Below are 22,197 nucleotides of genomic sequence, written 5' to 3' on the forward strand. Positions count from 1 at the left end.
CTAGGTCAACGTCCGGACTCACTCATTACGCAAACGCTTATAAAACATAGCACTTTAGCGTGAGACCCACACTAGATGTAGACAGATGGGTTCACAAATTCCTGGCGGAGAGGAGTGGTGGCGCCCGCATCTCGTGGTCGTGCGGTAGCGTTCTCGCTTCCCACGCCCGGGTTCCCGGGTTCGATTCCCGGCGGGGTCAAGGATTTTCTCTGCCTCGTGATGGCTGGGTGTTGTGTGCTGTACTTAGGTTAGTTAGGTTTAAGTAGTTCTAAGTTCTAGGGGACTGATGACCATAGATGTTAAGTTCCATAGTGCTCAGAGCCATTTTTTAGAAGTGGTGGCGTCAGCTAATGGCCTTATTTCCGTTTTATTGTCGTTATTGTGACATTTGGGTCACGCCAGAAAAAGAAAAATGTTTTCGAAGAAGTTTACGCTTGTGTCGACTAGGTAGCAAACACAGTGTCCTGTGGGCCGAGTATGCGCTGTGTAACTGCTTTCCCTGAGTGCGGAAAACGAGTCGTAGTAGACGATGCGCGCCGGCGAAGGTCGCCAGGGGGCCACAGGCGGAAACAGCTGACTGCGCTGTGACGTGGCGAGGTGGCGTGCAGTCAGCTGGCGGGCCGGCGGCCAGGGTCAGCGGTGGGCACCCGCCGCGTGTCACCGGGGTCGCGGGCTCCACGCACTGCGTGCCGCGGCGTGCGTGACCCGCCGGAGCCACTGCCAGGGCGACGGCTGCAAGGACGCACCCGACTCTGCCGGCGTCACCGCTCCGGGCGCATCTCGTTCGTACAGCGCTCCTTCTGGCTTTGCTCCCTCTCCTTCTCGGTACCATCCCAAATTTCCTGGACACGTATTACATCAGAGGACGCAAATTCTCCGGCTATGAATGAAATAACATAAAAACACGACATTAAACGCCCGTTTGGAAAACCACTGTTTACCGCAGTTTACATTTCCTCTCCTGTAAGCGAAGAAAGTAGTATCTCGGCGTCATCTTTAACTGATTGGCGACTCCATGTTGTCTTGTGCAGTACGACCAGATAACAGGTGTACTTGAAAAAAGAGACAGCATTGGTCGTATATTTTTTACTATCGCAAAATCGATTTTCTGTCACTGAGTGACCATCTTCAGTGCTATACTGTATAACTTAAATTAGGATGCACTGTTGTCACTAAGCTTACGGCAATCACATAGAGTCTATGTGATTGCCGTAAGCTTAGTGACAACAGTGCATCCTAATTTAAGTTATACAGTATAGCACTGAAGATGGTCACTCAGTGACAGAAAATCGATTTTGCGATAGTAAAAAATATACGACCAATGCTGTCTCTTTTTTTCAAGTATACCTGTCATCTTTAACGTTTGCAGTGTGTTTGTGTGTGTGTGTGTGTGTGTGTGTGTGTGTGTGTGTGTGTCCAGAGAGAGAGAGAGAGAGAGAGAGAGAGAGAGAGAGAGAGAGAGAGAGAGAGGCAGGGTGGGGGGGAACAGAAGACAGAGAGAGAGGGGCAAAATGGCTGGAGAGGAGAGGAGCAGGTAAAAATGGAAATAAGTAGAGGAAGAGCGCCAAACCCATTACTGACTCCTTTTTTTCTGGAAACTATTCTTACACAATTATGAATGCAGGATGTCGGCTGTGTTATAAATGTTGCTACTGATATTCAGTAAAAGAGTTCGACGTTTCTTTCGTGCATCCTACATACATTATTTTCTTGTTAATGTGCCACATTTAATTTAAAGAAGTGGGGCGGATTGTGTTCCGCGAAAAGGAAATACGTGACCCCATAGCAGTGGTTCGTGCAGACGGTTAAGGTATGGCAATACTGGTGTGTTGAGTACAACAGCCTGGCATTGGGCTGTGTATAGTGTGACTCTTGAAGAATTTGCCTGGACAATGAATTAACGACATCGTGAACCTGAGAAGCATATGAAGCCACCTGATGTCCAGCTTTTGATCTGCGACAAAGCAGCATTTATTGGAAACTGTTTATTCATTTGCTAGCTGCGCATCCCTCGCTGCCCAACTGCGTGCTTGTTCCAGTCTCCTACCAGGGCACCTCCTCCTAACCCACTCCCCTCTCTCTCTCCACCTCCCCCCCACCCCCACCCCGCCGTACACTCTGTTCATCTTCTCCTGCCCCTCTCTCTGTCCACATCCTCCTATCCCTCGCTCTTTCCATCTACTCCTTCTCCCTCTGTGTCCAACTGCTCCTGCCTTCTCTGGTAATCTGCTCCTCCCCCCCCCCCCCCCCCGCTGTGTCGATCTCCTTCTCCCCCCTCTCTCTGCCCATCTCTTCCTTCCCCTATCGTTGTCCTTCTTTTGCTCTTTCCTTACTGTGTCAGATTCCTACTTCCCCGTCTCTTTGTGTCTATCTTTTTCTCGCCACATCTCTCTCCACGTTATTACCCCCATCCCAATGGGGGTTGGTGGTTCTTACCTCCACAATATTATTTTCAGATTATGACTAATATGTGTACCAAATTTGCCACGAGCTTAGGATGAGCTTTTATCCCTGGATTTGCCCACGTACACACATCAGATATACTTAAGATATATTTAGCACATTTTTATACATATTTCACCCTGAATTTCGCCTATCCGTTTCATTTCTACGTAGCTTCATCTTTATGACGTCGTATTCCCTTAACTATGTGGCTTACAATGGTATGTTTTCCTAGGTACATTCAGCGGCATATGTGAATACTTTCTACGAACTGTTTTGCGAATAGAGTTACTAGTAAAGAAGTAATAAATTGAAACGTCATACATGACGCAGAAGTTTTTCGTGCAGTCAGTATTTGATCTCATATGTCCTGTGCTATGAATCGTATAATGATATTATTTTACTCGTGGATTCAGTGGGACATGTGAATACTCTTTGTAAAAAGTGTCGCGAATACAGGGTTGTTAGTAAAGAACTAATAAATCAAAATGTTATGCTTTATGCAGCAGTTTTACTGCATTAATAGCGAAAATGTTGTAAGCGATAAACTGTTTTTCCATTCATCATTTCGTGCGGGAAGTCAGCGAGAAAAGGTTTCGTAAGGGTTTAACATTATATGTAACGTTTGTTGCAAATCACTAAGTGGTCTCATTCTCAAACACTGGATGATTGAAGTATAGGCATTCTTTCGTCAGGGGGGGGGGGGGGGGCGGGGGGTTACACGTTCTTACCACCCGTTTGATAAGTGTGCTGTCCTTACTCCCATAGCGATTCTTTCCAGACAGTAAGTGATATGTGTGCCAAGTTTGGTTGAAATCGGTCCTGTGGTTCGGAAGGAGATGTGGAACTTACATAGATATATATTTATACACATACGTACATAGGTACATCTATTTTTATAGTATGTATGAATTTGTATTTACTTCCTCTGGTAAAATTAGGGGCTTCAGACCCTATCTCACGTCTAAGCACACTTCCATCCTCAGTAGACATTACAATTTGTATGGTACATAAGCAGTCTATAATAATAATAATAATGGCAATAACAATAATAGTAACGACGCGCGGCTGCTACGGTCGCAAGTTCGAATCCTGCCTCGGGCATGGATGTGTGTGATGTCCTTAGGTTAGTTAGGTTTAAGTAGTTCTAAGTTCTAGGGGACTGATGACCACAGTAGTTAAGTCCCATAGTGCTCAGAGCCATTTGAACCATTTGTTTAGTCCCATAGTGCTCAGAGCCATTTGAACCAACAGTAACGACAATATTATAGAGAAATATAGTAATGAGAATGTGTAAGATTGATGTCTCTTAGATTTCAGTCTTAGTAACATTAAGCAATTTCCTCACTGCGTTGTTATATCTGACACTAACGTACGTCAGCAGTACAGGTGGAATGAATGCGGAGAAGAAACCGACTGTTCAGCGGAAGAGCGATGAGTAATACAGTGAGATTGAAGATTAGTAGATTAGATGGAGAGATGTAAACAGGAAAGTGAGATCAGAAAAGCTTAGACATGGAGGCTAGGTCGATCATCCTTTACTGAAGAGACATGTATATTCCATCAAAGAGCCTTGCATGCTAACTCAATATTTAGAAGGCCCGTACCAGATCGGGTTGACGGAGGAGATAGAGAAGATACAAAGAAGAGCGGCGCGTTTCGTCACAGGGTTATTTTCTAACCGTGATAGTGTTGCGGAGATGTTTAACAAACTCAAGTGGCAGACTCTGCAAGAGAGGCGCTCTGCATCGCGGTGTGGCTTGCTCGCCAGGTTTCGAGAGGATGCGTTTCTGGATGAGGTATCGAATATATTGCTTCCCCCTACTTATACCTCCCGAGGAGATCACGAATGTAAAATTAGAGAGATTAGAGCGCGCACGGAGGCTTTCAGACAGTCGTTCTTCCCGCGAACCATACGCGACTGGAACAGGAAAGGGAGGTAATGACAGTGGCACGTAAAGTGCCCTCTGCCACACACCGTTGGGTGGCTTGCGGAGTATAAATGTAGATGTAGATAACAAAAGCAAATTTCAAGTACGTAATAATTTGTGGTAACATAAGGTAAATGATAGACACCACGTTCAAAACAAAGTGATACAAATACCCTCTTGTGCCGTGCGGATCCGTGTTTTTGTTTTTTAATAGTCTCAGTCTCTGTAGTGCAATTAACTTAAATCGTTTCTGACGAATGTCCGGATGGTCCATTGGAAAATATCTCAGCCTACTGTGGCTGTAGCAAAGTCGACAGGATGGTAAAATTTTGTTTCCTGTTTTTCTGCACCACGCACCTCGACAGACGCTTGTAACGCCAATCAGCAGAGCCTGTGAGTTTGCGCTGACGTAACACGAGCTAACCTTCCTTTCACGCTACCGAAGCGGACGTGGAGCTGGAAGATATCTTACGTTATAAGACACGCTGTTCCGCTACGACTGCCGAAGCAGGTGCGAGCCTGCACCCACGTCTTCATTAAACCGCCGACCGTGCAGGTGTAGGGACTGACTCTTTACAGCGCTGCGCGGAAACGCCCATTGTAACTCGCCAACTGTGGGCTTTATACGAGAGCTTCAGGACGAAAATGGCCTTGAGCTTGTGAGTTGATAGTTAAGGACGGAAATGCTGAGGATGATCTGCGTGTAATTGCAGCAAATACGAGAGGAGGTCCGTATGACTTTCAAGGACTGAAAAATCCTGCATCGCTCGAGATTGTAGTAATCATAACGATGAAAATCGTACGTAAAACGAAATCGTCCTTGATGCTTACACGGTTTCCGCCCACTGAACCAAACAGTGTTATTAACGGCGTGCTCAACGGTAATTTGAGAACACAACAGAATTACAGGCTCTTTACTGTACAACGATTTACGATTGCGAAACAAGAGGAAACGAGCTTTGACTGAAATGTTAATTGAAGGCACGTAACGGCATCGCCAGCGTTGAGCCGTAAGAAAACTGTTGGAGACTGTAGAGAGATTCAACTAAATGACGCGTGAAATGAGAGGAATTTTGATGAGTTACCAGAGAACTTAGAGGCGGAGGCACATTTCGTTTGACAGCTAGCAGTGGTGATGAAATGTGCCGAGGCAAACAGAGGTGCGGTGTAGCAAGAGGCTGAAAGGGATGGTGTGTTTACGAACGCTATTAGCAAATTCGGCGCATTTTTATTGCGTTAATATCTGTATTCTTTCTTTCGAGAAAACACAGTTTGACAACGACGATAAATTAAGACGAAAAATAGCGACTGTGAAAGACTGTAGTGAACAAGACTAAATACGTGTACGTTATACCTCTGTTAAACAGAATGCTGCGTCTTCAAAAAGCGAAATACTTCAATGCATGCTAGTGAAATTTTGAACGAGATGTAATTAACGTAATCTCGTTTTAGCTGAAACTCATAACATGTCGATGTCGTCGCATTGCGTGTGTGAGCGGTTCAGAGCTATGTTCGTCAGTTGCTGGTTATAACAAATGATCCCCGGAAAGCACAAAAATGGTTCTGAGCACTATGCGACTTAACTTCTGAGGTCATCAGTCGCCTAGAACTTAGAACTAATTAAACCTAACTAACCTAAGGACTTCACACACATCCATGCCCGAGGCAGGATTCGAACCTGCGACCGTAGCGGTCGCTCGGTTCCAGACTGTAGCGCCCAGAACCGCACGGCCACTTCGGCCGGCCCTCTCATTTAACATCGATGCTTTGATGTCGATTATTATTGATCATCGGAGTCGATGATGAAGTCCAAATTATCGTCCACGGTTTGCCTACATCACCCATTAGGTGTCGCGGTAACGTGCAGCACACACCCTATTCAACCCGACGAGGCGTTAATCGCGTGCACGGCGCTTGTAATAGTTGTTGTTAGGTGGTCGAACACGCGCTTCCGGCAGGGCTGGATGTCGGGGCGCGGCGCGGCGCGAAGGCTGCGGTGCGGGGCAGATACGTGCCTGGAGGGGCCGCATAGGTGAGCGTCGCCCGCGTGTCAAGGGGGCTGTTGTGCGGGGGCGGCGGGGGCGGCGCGTTGCGGCCCGCCGCCATTGTGCCCGGCACGCGCGACCCCGCATCAGCAACTTCGCCGCCAATTACTGGCCGGGGAGAGGCTGCCCGCATACCCGGCCGCCGGAAGCCGGCGTCTCCGGTTGCGCCGAAAGTAAACGCTGCGACCACTCCACTCAAACGGTGATCGCGGCCGGGTTCGTCATCTGTCGTTTCTATTGTCTTTACGAGGGTCTTTCCATAAATGATACCTCACAATTATTTTCTCAGAAGGCCTTAAGGGGAGTAGGACGTCAAACGGGCCGACGTGGAGCAAGAGAGACATCACAGGACATTTTAATTTCCAGTGTCTATACTTTTACAAATAAATTCATAAAACTTTGTCAGCATCACCAGGAAGGATTCAGGATTCACACTCATTGCAGTGGATGTTCGAAAACATAACAAAATAATTTTTTTACGTGCGAAATTTCATCATTTTTTCACTTACTAATGGCTGCATTTGTTGCTGTAGGTACACTTTTCTTCATAAGTTAGATCCCACGCCCGGGTCCCCGGCTTCGATTCCCGGCGGGCTCAAGGATTTTCTCTGCCTCGTGATGGCTGGGTGTTGTGTACTGTCCTTAGGTTAGTTAGGTTTAAGTAGTTCTAAGTTCTAGGGGACTGATGACTATAGATGTTAAGTCCCATAGTGCTCAGAGCCATTTGAACCATAAGTTAGAGAGATTCTTCGATGAATTTTGCACAGCATAGATACCATACTTACAGGTGTATGAAACTCTAGAATTTATTTAATTTATGAAAAAACGAATGAGCTGTTATATTTTAAACTTCATGTTTAGAAAAAACACAAATTTTCTAGTTAATTACCTCAATTTTTACCACAGTTTTTAATAGATTTGGAAAATTCTAGAGTTTCATCTACCTTTAAGTGTGGTTTGTATGCTGTGCAAAATACATCGAAGAATCTCTCTTACTTATGAAGAAAAGTGTACCTATAGCAACAAATACTGCTATTAGTAAGTGAAAAAAATGATGAAATTTCACATGCAAAAAAAAAAAAACATTTCGTTATGTTTTCGAACTTCCACTGCCATGAGTGTGAATCCTGAATCCTTCCTGGTCATGCTGACAAAGTTTTATAAATTTATTTGTAAAAGGAAAGACAGTGGAAATTAATATTTCCTGTGGTGCCTCTCCTGCTCCAAGTCGGTCCGTTCGACGTCCTACCCCTCTTAAGAGTTAGAATTTGATGACGAAATCAATAAACATTTCTTTTACATAAAGTGTTTTTCGGCAGAGACTCCACGACAATCCATGCCCTTACGCCAGCACGTATTTCCTGTTGGTAAAAACTCTCGTTCTGCAATCGTGCTCATAGCCATGTTTTCATTGCGTGAATTCCGCTTTCATCGTGTTCGAAGTGTATCCAAAGTAGAGAATCTCCAAGCGGCCCAAACATATGGAACTCCCAGGGGTGCAGGGCGTCCAATTAAATTTGGCGATATGTTCCTGGGAGCTGAGACGTTTGTGTGGGCGTTCATTGTCATGTTGAGCAAGATTACATTCCGATACTTATCAGACTGAACACCTCTTGAGATTATTCAGAATCTTTAGACATGCCTCTCAACTTATGGTTGATCCTTCTGGCAATACACCTTCGTCAGCCTGGGCGGCCGAGCGGTTCTAGGCGCTGCAGTCTGGAACCGCGCGACCGCTACAGTCGCAGGTTCGAATCCTGCCTCGGGCATGGGTGTGTGTGATGTCCTTAGGTTAGTTAGGTTTAAGCAGTTCTAAGTTTTAGGGGACTGATGAGCTCAGAAGTTAAGTCCCATAGTGCTCAGAGCCAATGCATCTTCTGGATCTGCAACACCCCATATTCCAAAAAAACTGTTATCATGACTTTGCCAGCAGAGGGAGCTGCCTTTAATTTCTTCATTTTTGGTGGCTGCCTTTTTCTTTGTCACCTGTAACGGTCCGTCACAGAAATGCTTCTCCTTTCACCTGTAACTTCACGAACAGTTGATATGAACTTGCGCTTCTTCGAGTCTTGTGGTCTTTTGCGAGCATTTGTGGAATCCATCTTGAACGCACGTTTGAATATCCACTAGTGTCAGTCACTGCTCACGCACATCCAATAGTGACTGACAGCAGCAGAGGCAAATGCTCAGTTGCAATGCGCTGATCTGTACGAATAATGGCTTGGGTGCGATTCGCAATGTCGGGTGCAGTGGCTGTGACAGGACGTCCCGACGTTGTGCAGTCATGGAGCTCAATTTCTCTACTTCCAGACGCTTTACCTCTCTTTAGCCGACGCCCAACAGTAGTTCTATTAATAGCATCATTAACATACACTGCACATAAATGTTTGTGGACGTGCACCACGGTTTCTTTTCCTCAACCAAATTCAAATGGTTCAAATGGCTTTGAGCACTATGGGACTTAACTTCTGAGGTCATCAGTCCCCTAGAACTTAGAACTACATAAACCTAACCAACCTAAGGACATCACACACACCCATGCCTGAGGCAGGATTCGAACCTGCGCCTAGAACCGATTAGCCACTCCGGCCGGCGATAATATTCATTCCCATCTCTCTAATCTAGATATGTACTTAGAAGCCGTGCTGCCTCGGCGAGCTGTAACTTTCAGGGAGAGAAATACATTTACTATCGGTGCCTTATTCTCGTCCACCACATTTTGTCATCTTGCAGATGATAAAGTAATGGGACCTGTTACGAATTCGTGAACGAGTCTGTGCTGTGACAGGCATACCGGACTGCTGACATCCCGGATGAAGGGGCGTACATATTCGGTTCGCGTTTCACCGCGACGTAAATAAAAAGCGAAAGAGCGGCGCGATGCGACGGCGGGCCCCAGGTAGCGGAGGCGGCGCGCCCGGGGGAGGCCGGCGCGTTGTTTGACAGCAGCGCCGGCTGGCGGCGGAGGGCGGAAATAAGCACCGCGGGCAGCGCGCTCCAGCTCCCGGGAGTCGCATTTGCCGGACCGCCGGACGCCGCCAAAACCTATATTGATGGATCAATTTCCTATGGCGCTCAACAAGTGAATGAATATCGGTCGCCCGTGGCGCGTCGTTCTGCCCGCTCGCCCCCTCCCCTCCCCCCTCCTCTTCTCCACCCTTCCGGAGGAAGGCTACTACCCTCGCCCTCCCGCGCCCCTTTTTTCCATACCCAATCCCACCACAGACGCCCTGTAATTTGCCGGCCGGCCAGCGAAAATAGATTGCACTTTTGTGTTTTCAATTATTTATCGGGACCGGCCGCCGGCAACGCAATTGCCCGCCGGAACTGTCGCCCGCGCTGTCTTGAATCAGCAGTCGCTCTCTAGCGGATTGGCTAACGAATCGATTGCCGGCGCACCGAGACTAACGAAATTTGCCACTTCTCTCTCTCTCTCTCTCTCTCTCTCTCTCTCTCTCTCTCTCTCTCTCTCTCTCTTTCTCTCTCCCGCCCTCGGCAGTCGCCGCCTCCGGCTTGGGACGCGTGATGCTGCTTATTGGCCAATTACAGTACTGCGCCGCCCTTTCGCTTTGCATTTGTCACACAGGGCGGCCGGGTGCTAACGCTAACATTAATAAATTGTCTCCTTTCGAAAGTAAAATAGTGAAAACATGAAATCAGCTGTCGTCTGTGCGTCCCCCGTCCACAACAGTATCGCCCCTTTTCGGCCATATACACCTGCGACGTGGCAGACGTTAAGCAGCAAGAAGCTGCGTGTGCTTGCCATTCGAAATGTGCAACATGTTCTGGGACGCTATCGCGAAACTGAGCCTGAAAATAAGCAACGCAACTTACAGCATCTGGCCGGTTGAGGATTTCTTAACTTGGGCTGCCTTTCGTAAGGTGCATGAAATATGTGGGACAGTTTCACTTTGCCCATCCTGCATTTTGTGTGGCATCTTGGCACTAACTAGGCGAATATTGCCTTGAAGCACGTATCGCGTGGATACCACGTCGATTACATATCTGGGCGTAACATTGCAGAGCGATATGAAGTGGGACACGCATGTAATGGCAGTTGTGAGGAAGGCGGATAGTCGTCTTCGGTTCATTGGTAGAATTTTGGGGAGACCGCTCATACAATACTAATACGACCTATTCGTGAGAAGTGCTCGAGAATTTGGGATCCTTATCAGGTCGGATTGAGGGAGGACATAGAAGCAATTCAGAGGCGGGCTGCTAGATTTGTTACTGGCAGGTTTGATCATCATGCGAGTGTTACGGAAATGCTTCAGGAACTCGGGTGAGAGTCTCTAGAGGAAAGGAGGCGTTCTTTTCGTGAATCGCTACTGATGAAATTTAGAGAACCAGCATTTGAGGCTGACTGCAGTACAATTTTACTGCCGCCAACTTATATTTCGCGGAAAGACCGCAAAGATAAGAGAGATTAGGGCTCGTACAGAGGCATATAGGCAGTCATTTTTCCCTCGTTCTGTTTGGGAGTGGAACAGGGAGAGAAGATTCTAGTTGTGGTACGAGGTACCCTCCGCCACGCACCGTATGGTGGGTTGCGGAGTATGTATGTAGATGTAGAACCAAATTTGATGCTTTAGTCGGTGGCCGAAAATGGGATAGGGAGCGAACGATACGATTTCAAACAACTTGAGTCGAAATTAGTAATGTCTTACATAACAACATACAATCATAGTTCCAGTACAAAGTGCAGGTACAGGAAAGCGAGGTAACAGTCGTGTTCGAGAATCGGTGTAGCGATGGCTTCAACGACGGGAAACGAAGTGCCGACATGTCCGGCAAGCCGGCTATTTATGCCCAGTAGAAACGTAACGGCCATCTCCATGCGACGCTTGTGCGGCATCCTACGGGATCATTGCTGCCAAAGGTGTAAGCTGTGCGCCGTACAAACAAATGTCATCACAACTCTCGTTTTCTGATTCCGTATCTCGAGAGTGAACAAATATCAGAATTTGCGTTCAGCACTGTAGACAGCTATTACAATCTCTTTAATGGACTGTTTTGCAATTGAGTAACGGTGTTTTATTAGCTACGACGTACAACTGATGAGCTACGGGTGTTAGTATTACGCGCTCCACTTCATGACTTCTGGCAGTATTTTCGTAAAGTAGGGATAATTTTAGTGAACCGTGTGACTACTTGCTCTTCAGGTACATATCTGTTGCCAGCTGTCTTGATCGTGTGGTGAAATGCTCTAACAGGAGAAAAATAAAAGTCTCGAGCAGAGCCGCCCCCTGTGGCCGAGCGGTTCTAGGCGCTTCAGTCCGGAACCACATGGCTGCTATGGATGCAGGTTCGAATCCTGTCTCGGTCATGGATGTGTGTGATGTCCTTAGGTTAGTTAGGTTTAAGTAGTTCTAAGTCTAGGGGACTGATGACCTCCGATGTTAAGTCCCATAGTGCTTAGAGCCATATGAACCATTTGAATCTCGAGCAGAGGTAAAACCATTTAAGTTTGAAAAAAGTCGACTTTGTCCTGGATGGAAACTAAGTTAGGGGAAGATTATAGGAACTCTGCACTGCTGTACTGCAATGAGGAAACATAGACACTCGGAATGTGGAATTCCCGAATCTTTTGAAGACGCAGGTATTAAATTACGGATGGAAGTCCTTCGCATTACGTTCAATGAAATGTTTCGGGTTCCAGAAACCTCACATGTGAGCATGCATTGTACCATGAATGAAATTATGTGTATCGAGAAGCTGAGGACATTGTAGGTTGTATTGTGATTGTTGGCACGTCAAAACTAAAAATTTCTGGGGAGGACATTTCATTATAGTGATTATTAACGCAGAAACATAAGTCACCAAGAGGCTTAGTAATGCGAGACATGATTCATCCATTACACCGTTAAAGCAAACGAGCAGTCAAAAATTTGACGAAGGTGAATGTACACCAAAATAATAGGAAAATACTTTTTTGCGGCAGAAGTAATTCAGATTTGTCGTCTATGTTTTGGGCCTACCGGGTGTATAACAAGTTGCAAAATCATTAATGACTGGCGCTTATTACGCTGTATTATCAGTCCGATAGTAAGTTGATTTCAAGTAGAAGTGGCCAACAGCAGCGATTAAAAAGCTATTTTCAAAAGAGGTCAAAGCACCTATATGGCACAGACGCACGAGTTGCACTTCTAACACAGCCATTTTCTCATTTTTGGCTCATGAATTCTTTCTGCATAACAGCCTTGTAAAAGGACTTGCAAGTATGAATTGTACTTGAAATCGGAAGCTTATATTTCCTCATAACTACTATTATGCACATCTGAAAACAAATTATTTTCCTTGGGCAATCAAAACATTCAATCGGGCTAGTCGAAACTCATGGGGCTCGTTCGTTATGATGTTGAGAAATACTTTCTTTTGTAAAAATTAATGTTTTCTACAGTTTTTACCCATTTCATCAGTCTGACCTTTTACCCTCCACTATAACTCTGTTTTTAAGCAACGGCTTCATCCAGTTGTTACTTAAGTCCTCTAGCCCCCTGCAACTAACATCACACTTTTTTTTTAGTTCCCTGCAGTTGCAACTTCCCCGTTATATTGTTCGTCCTACGACAGAATGATCATCTCCTGAAGTCAAAGAGTGTGCCCATCCTTTGTGTTTGTTTCCTATAGATTTCTTCCCCCTTTGGGTGTTTTCTGATAACAATCACCTCCGTGTCCCCGGGATAGTATGCCTTAAACTTCCTTTTTAATTTACGGAAATACTTTACCACATGTAGCCATCGGGGATGAGATCTGAATTGTATGTAACTGACTTTAGGATATTAGTTTCCAGTATGTACTAGTAAGTTGAAGTTTTAGTCAGCTCAGTCGAGTAGCGTACACTAAATTTAATCAGTTTTTTTTCGGAATACGTGATAGGTTTCTCTGCTCCAAAAGAAAATTAGGATACTCTTGTAACAGCAGCGAACATTCGCGAGTTTCGTAGTAATGGGTGGTTTGATATCAGGTTTCCTTTTCGAGGCCCTTTCGTAACTAATGTCATCGACGTCTAATATGAACAGTGCCCGTCTTATTCTCCAGTAAAATATTCAGCCTCGGCTTAAACATGTACTGCGCGTGTGACGATAGAAAGTAAAGAGACAACATCGAACAGTGTTCCTTAATTTGCATAATTATAGAGTCTGGTGAAGCAGAGGGCTACAAATGAAGTTATGATCGTACAGAGTTGTACATTCTTGAAGCCACAAGCGATGCAGTGCGACTGTGACACATTATTACCTTTTACTTTCAACTATACATTGTATAACGGAGGCAATATGCTCATCTCTTTATGTTTCTGCCTTCAGAAGCGAATATATTATGCACTTCGTAAGCATCTGGTACGCTTTTTGTCCCAACTCTCTCTCTCTCTCTCTCTCTCTCTCTCTCTCTCTCTCACACACACACACACACACACACACACACACACACACACACACACACACACACACACACAGCATGAGACTCGATGGCGACGTTGAGTGCGTGTCTTTTTATGAGCTTGGAATTTAAATGACAGTTTTTAGAATGTTAAAATTAGCGGCTAATAAATCCAACAATATTATCACCACCTTATTACTATGCAATGAGTACAAACTCACTCATTCGTAATAACATGTTTTACTCTGCTTTTGACAGTTTTGTTTAAGCGCATTTCACTCTAAATTTACCATTCTTTCCATATTTGTGACAAATTACATTTATAAAAAGGGTTGCCTAGAGTTTGTATTTTTCTGAGGTAACACAGGCTGTTACAGAACTCAGTAGCTGACTGACGCACGACGTATGAATTCTCAGAGACAGTGAATATTTCAGAATGTTCTTTCGACACACTTTTGGAATAGGATAGTGGAATTACTGTTAAAAATGTACTTTTCATTTTGAATGCATACTTGTAAGTATAGTTGGCAAAAATTATTTTATTTTTGTTATAACTACCAAATATTTACATCACGTCTGACTATTGACTCGATTCTTCTTTAAAGGTAAGTGCGAATCATAAAATGTACTAACTAGCTCTTCCAAAAACGGCCTTTTGCACTTGCCTTCGACTACGCTTCATAATGTATTATTAAAAATTTTCTTTTCTTGTAATTAGATGCTATTTAATACATTGTTCTTCTGACTGATATGATATTATCAAAATTTTCACGTAGAACTAACCACTGCTATTGAGTACTGTAATATATTGGTGCTATGGTTTCTATAACAGGTAACATGTCTGTGTCATATCAGATAAAATGATTTTACGTGTGGGTCCCCATTTGTAGGCGAAACTCTTCTGTTACGTTTAATGGATACAGTCCGCATCCTCTGGAGCGTTTTATTCAGTTTTATACTGGGTATATTGTACACAGTGCGCAGTGCCTAGGAATAGGACTTGTCGCTTAAAAATGAGGAGACGGTCTTGCATATATGTGGATCTGGAAAGTTTTCCGAGTTACTAGACAGTGACGTCCTATGGGTTTCAGTTTCTTCATGAATTTTTATGAACTGCTGGCTGATTATTGCCACTAGCTAGTGAAGCCTGGTGCTTTTTGGAGCTCGGCTCTTCGTCATGATATTACCCTGGATAGTGGATACGCTCAGGTTAATAAATTTCGAAAGTTGTGCGCTACGCTAGTTTAGCGAATTGGATTTCTTTCGCTGATGTTATATCGAAATTTTACGCAGCTCCCGTGTAGGGTCCCTCGCAGTGGTTATAGGAACTTCTTTCCAGGTATTTTTGTGCGTGTTATAGGTTTGATCTCATTGTAGCGGCGACATGTAACATGTGCGCAATCTCCAAGCAGTTCGTGCATTGTTTTAATTAGCAAACGAATAACCACTACGTACAGTGACAGCCTCAAACCACGGAATTTAAACGCATCTATAACCATGTTGGGAATACACTTTTCCTCTCATTTCTACGTGGCGAATCCAATGCATGAGTGCCACCCTCAATTTTCGGTACACCTTTGTATATTTCGGCTTTCGCAGCCTTCTGAAAATCCAGTTGTGTCTGCAATATACGATGTCCTGTAATAATGTATACCCAAATGCCCATTCAGAAGACGCCTTTATTACCTGTTAATTTTATTCAGAACACTATTTTGTAAAAGTCCACATTAAAGATTCTTAATCAGATTTATGAGCTTCAGTAAACAGTTTGTAACTTCGTTGATAAACAAGGTTCGAGACCGAAAGATCAGAAAAATTACGTTCTTGTAAAGCCTTTGGAACAGATAAGAAATTTCAACTTTAAAGTTGAAGGGATATCTTGTTGCTAAGTCCTGTGTTAGGCCCGAGTGAGTTTAAAAATTTCGAAATCACTTATACTATTCCGCTAGAAACAGCAGTCGACATAAGTACAACCCGGACGGGTCTGTTATTGCAACAGGAGATGATCGCCTTCTGATGGGGATTCGTACACTGCAATTTAGTAGATGATAACAAAGGGAACAAATAAAAAAGTTACACAGGGTGGACAAAATAAAACTGGCCCCAAAAGTTAATTTAGTGTCCCTTAAGATAGGCAACACAACTTACATCATCCTCACCATGGACAGAAGATGTAACTTGGGTTGTTTATCGTAAGGTGCACGAAATATTTTGGGGGCCTGTTTATTCTGACCAGCCCGTAGATGTCAGTGTAAGCGTTGGTCGTGTTGTGTGTGCAAAATGCTGTGCTTGTTTAGTAATGACGTTGTGCTGGTGTTGATGTGTGTGTGCAATTAGAGTAGAGAGAGAGACATCCAGACTGACTTGCGGCGAGTGTAATATCTGCAGGTTTCCATCGTTTGCAGGTTGCAAAAGCTTTTTCAAGAGAAGCGTTCGGCGCAACCTTACGTACTCGTGTCGCGGAAGCCGGAACTGTCCCATCGACCAACACCACCGCAACCAGTGCCAATATTGCCGCCTCAAGAAGTGTCTCAAGATGGGCATGAGGAGAGAAGGTGGGTACGCGCTATACGACCACAGCACAGGCCGCGAGCTCCCCACTTTGCTCGCCCCCACTCTGAACATTGTGTTCTGTGCTGTTTCGTGAGTACTCGCGCCAAACAGCGTCATTAACTTAACGCCTAATCTCTCTCTCTCTTTGTTCCTGTTTCCAACACTGGATATGCAAGTGCGTCAGTATGAGATTTTCACTCTGCAGCGGAGTGTGCGCTGATATGAAACTTCCTGGCAGTTTAAAACTGTGTGCCCGACCGAGACTCGAACTCGGCACCTTTGCCTTTCGCGGGCAAGTGCTCTACCATCTGAGCTACCGAAGCACGACTCACGTCCGGTACTCACAGCTTTACTTCTGCCAGTACCTCGTCTCCTACCTTCCAAGTTTCGCAGGAGAGCTTCTGTAAAGTTTGGAAGGTAGGAGACGAGGTACTGGCAGAAGTAAAGCTGTGAGTACCGGACGTGAGTCGTGCTTCGGTAGCTCAGTTGGTAGAGCACTTGCCCGCGAAAGGCAAAAGTCCCGAGTTCGAGTCTCGGTCGGGCACACAGTTTTAATCTGCCAACAAGTTTCATATCAGCGCACACTCCGCTGCAGAGTGAAAATCTCATTCTGGAAACATCCCCCAGGCTGTGGCTAAGCCATGTCTCCGCAATATCCTTTCTTTCAGGAGTGCTAGTTCTGCAAGTTTCGCAGGAGAGCTTCTGTAAAGTTTGGAAGGTAGGAGACGAGGTACTGGCAGAAGTAAAGCTGTGAGTACCGGACGTGAGTCGTGCTTCGGTAGCTCATTTGGTAGAGCACTTGCCCGCGAAAGGCAAAGGTCCCGAGTTCGAGTCTCGGTCGGGCACACAGTTTTAATCTGCCAACAAGTTTCATATCAGCGCACACTCCGCTGCAGAGTGAAAATCTCATTCTGGAAACATCCCCCAGGCTGTGGCTAAGCCATGTCTCCGCAATATCCTTTCTTTCAGGAGTGCTAGTTCTGCAAGTTTCGCGGGAGAGCTTCTGTAAAGTTTGGAAGGTAGGAGACGAGGTACTGGCAGAAGTAAAGCTGTGAGTACCGGACGTGAGTCGTGCTTCGGTAGCTCAGTTGGTAGAGCACTTGCCCGCGAAAGGCAAAGGTCCCGAGTTCGAGTCTCGGTCGGGCACACAGTTTTAATCTGCCAGGAAGTTTCAAGTGCGTCAGTGTTTGTCGTCTGACCGCAAGGTGCGGTGTTTTGCAGCCTCCAGTTGCATGAAACTAAGTCACGTAAAGAAAACCTTTCAGCAGACGTTCACGGTTTCATTTCTTACTCGTGACCGCAAGGCGTTACGATAACTGGCGTGGAATGTCGTCACTTGAAACGCATTGTGGTCATCAGTAACCAGTGAAACATCTACAAACTTTTGTTACTTAACGATCCCTGTTAGTTTCGAGCAGTACATTCCCATATTCAGGTTGATTACTGCACATTGATAAAACCCACCTGAAGATGTCATGTAGCTCTCGAAACTGTCCGTGGTCGTACGTAACGAAGACATTTGTGACTTAACCAGTTATAGCTGCAAATAATCACTTAATGAAAAAATTTATTTACTAGACCATAATCACAATTATGACTTGTACCAAAGATTTGGCTCATCATAGTACGAGGCTTGCAGAAAAATACACAGTGGTCATTAAAGGATCGTTCTGGGCAGTGGAGATTGTTTCGCCGTAGTTTTCAATTATCACCTTCATTGACAACTACTTCTGCGAACGATATCAAAGATTGAATTTTGTTTACAGCGGGTACATAGTTGACACTGACATTAACTCCCGTGATCGACATAATTTTCTGAATAACTACCATTGAAGGCACTATATTTTACCCAGCCAAACAACCTCCAGTGCCCAATACGATGCTTTAATGACGATAACGTATCTCATTTATGTGCCTCATCTTAAGGCGAGCCCAAAATGCAGGAAACGGAAATTAATGAATATTTCATTAAGTGACAAGGTATAATTATTTGTAGCTATATATGATTTAACATACGGTCACGATGTTCAAAGTATACATGGCGGATAAGCTTTGCCGTGGCGATCTGCAGAAACTTTTTTTTCACCTGATTTACTTTCTACAGTGACAGGCTATTGAGGAAGAAATTTAACATGAGAAGACCTGTAGTTAAAGTAACGAGTAATGTGTGAGAAGAGGCATCAGCTGACTCCTTGGCCTCTCACCTGTCTGTCTTTCTTGCAGCCTACTTGAGACACTTCTTATAGCAAACTCCTGCTAGCTATCCTGTAACAATAGCACCTGGACACACGCCAGCGGATTTTCTCAACCTAACCGCCCAAGAAAATCAGCGCAAGATTTCCGACACCTCACTTTCCTAGCTAAGATCTTTGGGATCAAGACTCTTTGCTGCCGGATATAGCGCCGAGCAGCAAAAGACAATGATCCCAGCGTTGGCGGGTGAGTGATTTACCACGTGAAAGATTTACCCTCAGCGTGTAGCTGGACTTGCAGAATTTTATCTGCGCACTGAAAATGTTATGCATGTTCCGGAATCACTTAATTTTCGTTAGAGATATGTGATGTGTTCTCGGACCTCTTGCAACATGTTTCTTTTGCTCTTTGGTTGAGAATTTCTGCTAACACATTCATTATATGGGTAGTGCATGCTGTTATTAATTTTCCTTTACTTCTGTACTACACTTCCATTTTCCATAGATGTTGTGTAGAATAGCTCTCAGTGAAAAGTACCTTTCTCTTATGTATTTTATTGTTATGTGCTTTCTTTTTTGTTTGTGAACAATGCTATGATGATACCAGTATAAAAAGTTAACTACCGCATGATTTAACTATCGGTTCGGAAAACGATATGAAAAAAAGAATCTGAATGGGTGATGATAATTTACAGCAAGTGTGTCGATGTAAGTATTTTTCTTTTCTTATGTGACTGACAATGCTACGACACCACGCTCCAGCGCTCGAAAATCTTCGAACATGGAGCCCGTATGGTAATAACAAGGTGAACCAACGAATCTTAGACAAAACGATCCGCCCGTCAAAATCTGACAGTTCTCAATTGTTCGTAAATGTTAACAGGAGCAAGATATGCTTCTTTGTTAAGCCGTTAATCATTTTCAGACTTCCAGACAATCTTATAGACCTGCAGCGTTCACAAAAGAATATCCGATTTTTCTCGCCAGCTACATCTGAAGATAATAGTGTGTATCGTAATTGTATCAGCTATTTGACAGCCACGCCTGTATAAAGGTCTCTACAAATTTACCATCTTTACGTATACGCACCTATGTCATTGCTGCATGTTTTATATTGTTTTCATTCATTCATTACGTGGTAGTATCTGGCAGTGATACAGATAGCAAATTTCTTTTTGCAGATACTTTTACTCTTCTTTTTGCCGTCCATTCAGTCGTTATCTTCAGCTGCCCTAAATACAAAGAAACTAATCAACTGGTTCTCTCACCACACTGTTAATTTGTGCCATTTTCTTTGCTATATCCTGCCTATGGATTATTTCTACGTTGTATCTTTTCACATCCTCTCGTTCAAATGTATGAATTTTAATTCAGCGCATTTATCGTGTTCTAGTGCCGTTAACTTCGAATGCTTGCCCTCTGTTTATTAGCATTCTCATACATTCGAAATTCTATTTTATTTTCGTCCCTTCGTACCTGCAACATCGTTTCCTGTATCCATAACTACCTGTATTAAATAATTATTTCTCTCGTCTATGTGTGGATAATCTTCATTGGCTAAAGTGCCGAAGTAGTTACCAATTTAATACAGTATAACTCGATATTATTAACTATGGTTCACTTCTGACTTTCTACGCAATCAGTCTGTTTTCAAATTTGTATCAATTTATACTCGGCCTCTTGCACCTTCATGATCACTTGCAGACCGATAGTGGCTTACGAAGTCAAACGTGTACCACAATTTCAATAAAATAGTCAGTTTCAGTTTCAGCTCTGTTTGGTTCTAGTCAAGCCCACTTACCCTACTATCCGTTTTCTTCTGAAATAGTATGTACCTAAAGTGCCTTGACTTTTCCGATGTCGTGAAAGCACGGGCCTGTTTGCGTCGCTGGTTCTACGTCCTCACGAAACAGGTGAAGATGTTTAACGTAATTTCCCTTAAATATGAAACATTTTTCTGAGGTTTGTCAGTTACTCATGACTGCTCTGTCTGAGACAATAGCAGGTTACTAACCAAAATTATCCATTATGACAAGTGTTACTTCCAAGGATTTACGCTGTTCATAATAAAAGTTACGATTTAATATCTGATCCCTGGAAGGAAATAAGGAGGATAATTCAAACTGCCACAGTATCGGCTTCCACTATTCGACCTTTGGGCTCAATTGTAAAACAGAGGACTGCATAATCTCCACCATTGAAACTTGAATGTTTAAAAATGATCTCCAGTGTAATCCGTCTCCCAGATCGCTTCGTGGATTGTATGGATGGCGGTTACAACGAAGGAGTAGCGGACCGTTTCGAAGAACAGAAAAGCAGCGACTCTGACGCACTGTTTTCATTCGTGTATTCGCGGGTCAATAACGGATTCTGTCTCGAGAGAAATTCCGTTTGAGGTCGCGCGGAGCAGCAACGGGCCACAGTGTCGAGAAAAGGGCCAGGTGGCGGAGATGAAATAGAAGTTGAGGGGTGACGGGCGGACTGGCAGGAAGACGCGAGATGATAACCGCCGTCCAACGGAAGACGTTAAGAGCAAGTGAGGTTGTCGGCCAACAGACCGCTCGGTGGTTGTCCGGTGTAACAGGTACATGTTTATCACACAGAGCACCGTGAAACTCCTGGTTCGCGTCTCTGTATCGATGAAAACCAGTTGAATACCCACGGTTTAAAGGTAACCAGTTAGCACGGGGGCTAGGTCGGTCCAGAGCATTGATTCATCATTCGGGGAAAATAATGTAGAAAAAAAACGAGCATTCTTTGAATGGTAGCCAACGTGCGGCAACGGCCAAGATCGGACAGTGAAGTCCAGACGCCAGGTGGCGAGCAAAGGAGCCCACAATCTCGTTTGGCCGGGTCGGGAAGCGCAAGGACGATGGATCATCCGCGCTCGGCGTGCGACCTTCGGCAAAAGACGTTGGGGAAGAGGGAAACGTGACAGGCAGTGGACCGAAAGTGGTGGAACTGGTCGGTATTTGGTCCTTTAACGAGCGGCGGAACTGGTATCGACGAGGAGCAGATAGGGGTCAAAACGCGGGCCCAACCGGTCAGCCGTACAGGTCGGGCGAGCGCGCCGCTCTTCCGGCTTCCGGCGGCCGGCAAGTGTCTGGTGGACGCTGGTCAGGGGACGGGACGGCCCGTTCCCGGATCGGGACGCGTCCGCCGCTGGGAACCTCCTTTGTGGGCGCCGAGCCGCGCTGACCGTTAGCTGCCCCGCGGTCACCAGCCGCCGCTCCGCCGAGGCCCGCATATCATTAGCAGGCGCCGGAACTACCGTTAGCGAGTGGCCCGGAGGCGCCCATCTGCATATCTTAATTGTCGGTCGCGTCGGCGAATCCTGCGAGAGCTGGGGGCCCGCACCTCGGTAACTCTCTCCAGGTTTTCTCAGAACTGGTGTGTGTGTGTGTGTGTGTGTGTGTGTGTGTGTGTGTGTGTGTGTGCTGTGCGGCCAGCTAGACCCGCACGCGACGCGCCGTTCCCACAGATAAACTCGCCGCCCCGATACTTCGGCATCGTTACGAGATCACGGGCCCTTAGCGAATCTTACCCTGTTATAAGCTTCATCTACTCGAAGTCCGCTGCGACTGTTTCGTGACCTGCGACAAACTGCAGATAATGTTCTCGTCGTATTGAGATGTAAACAAACCAAAAGGACTC

At 45.1% G+C, this 22,197-nt stretch overlaps 1 protein-coding gene across 1 annotated transcript in view; it reads left to right on the forward strand.

Moving 5' to 3' along the window:
- LOC126094662 (steroid receptor seven-up, isoforms B/C) overlaps positions 1-22,197 on the forward strand; it is a 527,180-nt gene that overhangs the window by 81,867 nt on the left and 423,116 nt on the right. Inside the window, exon 2 of the mRNA XM_049909169.1 lies at positions 16,204-16,353. Coding sequence (XP_049765126.1) covers positions 16,335-16,353 — 19 coding nt within the window. The 5' untranslated portion in view covers positions 16,204-16,334. The remainder of the gene's footprint in view (positions 1-16,203; positions 16,354-22,197) is intronic.

The sequence above is a fragment of the Schistocerca cancellata genome, chromosome 8, assembly GCF_023864275.1.
Source record: "Schistocerca cancellata isolate TAMUIC-IGC-003103 chromosome 8, iqSchCanc2.1, whole genome shotgun sequence".
Lineage (NCBI taxonomy): Eukaryota > Metazoa > Arthropoda > Insecta > Orthoptera > Acrididae > Schistocerca > Schistocerca cancellata.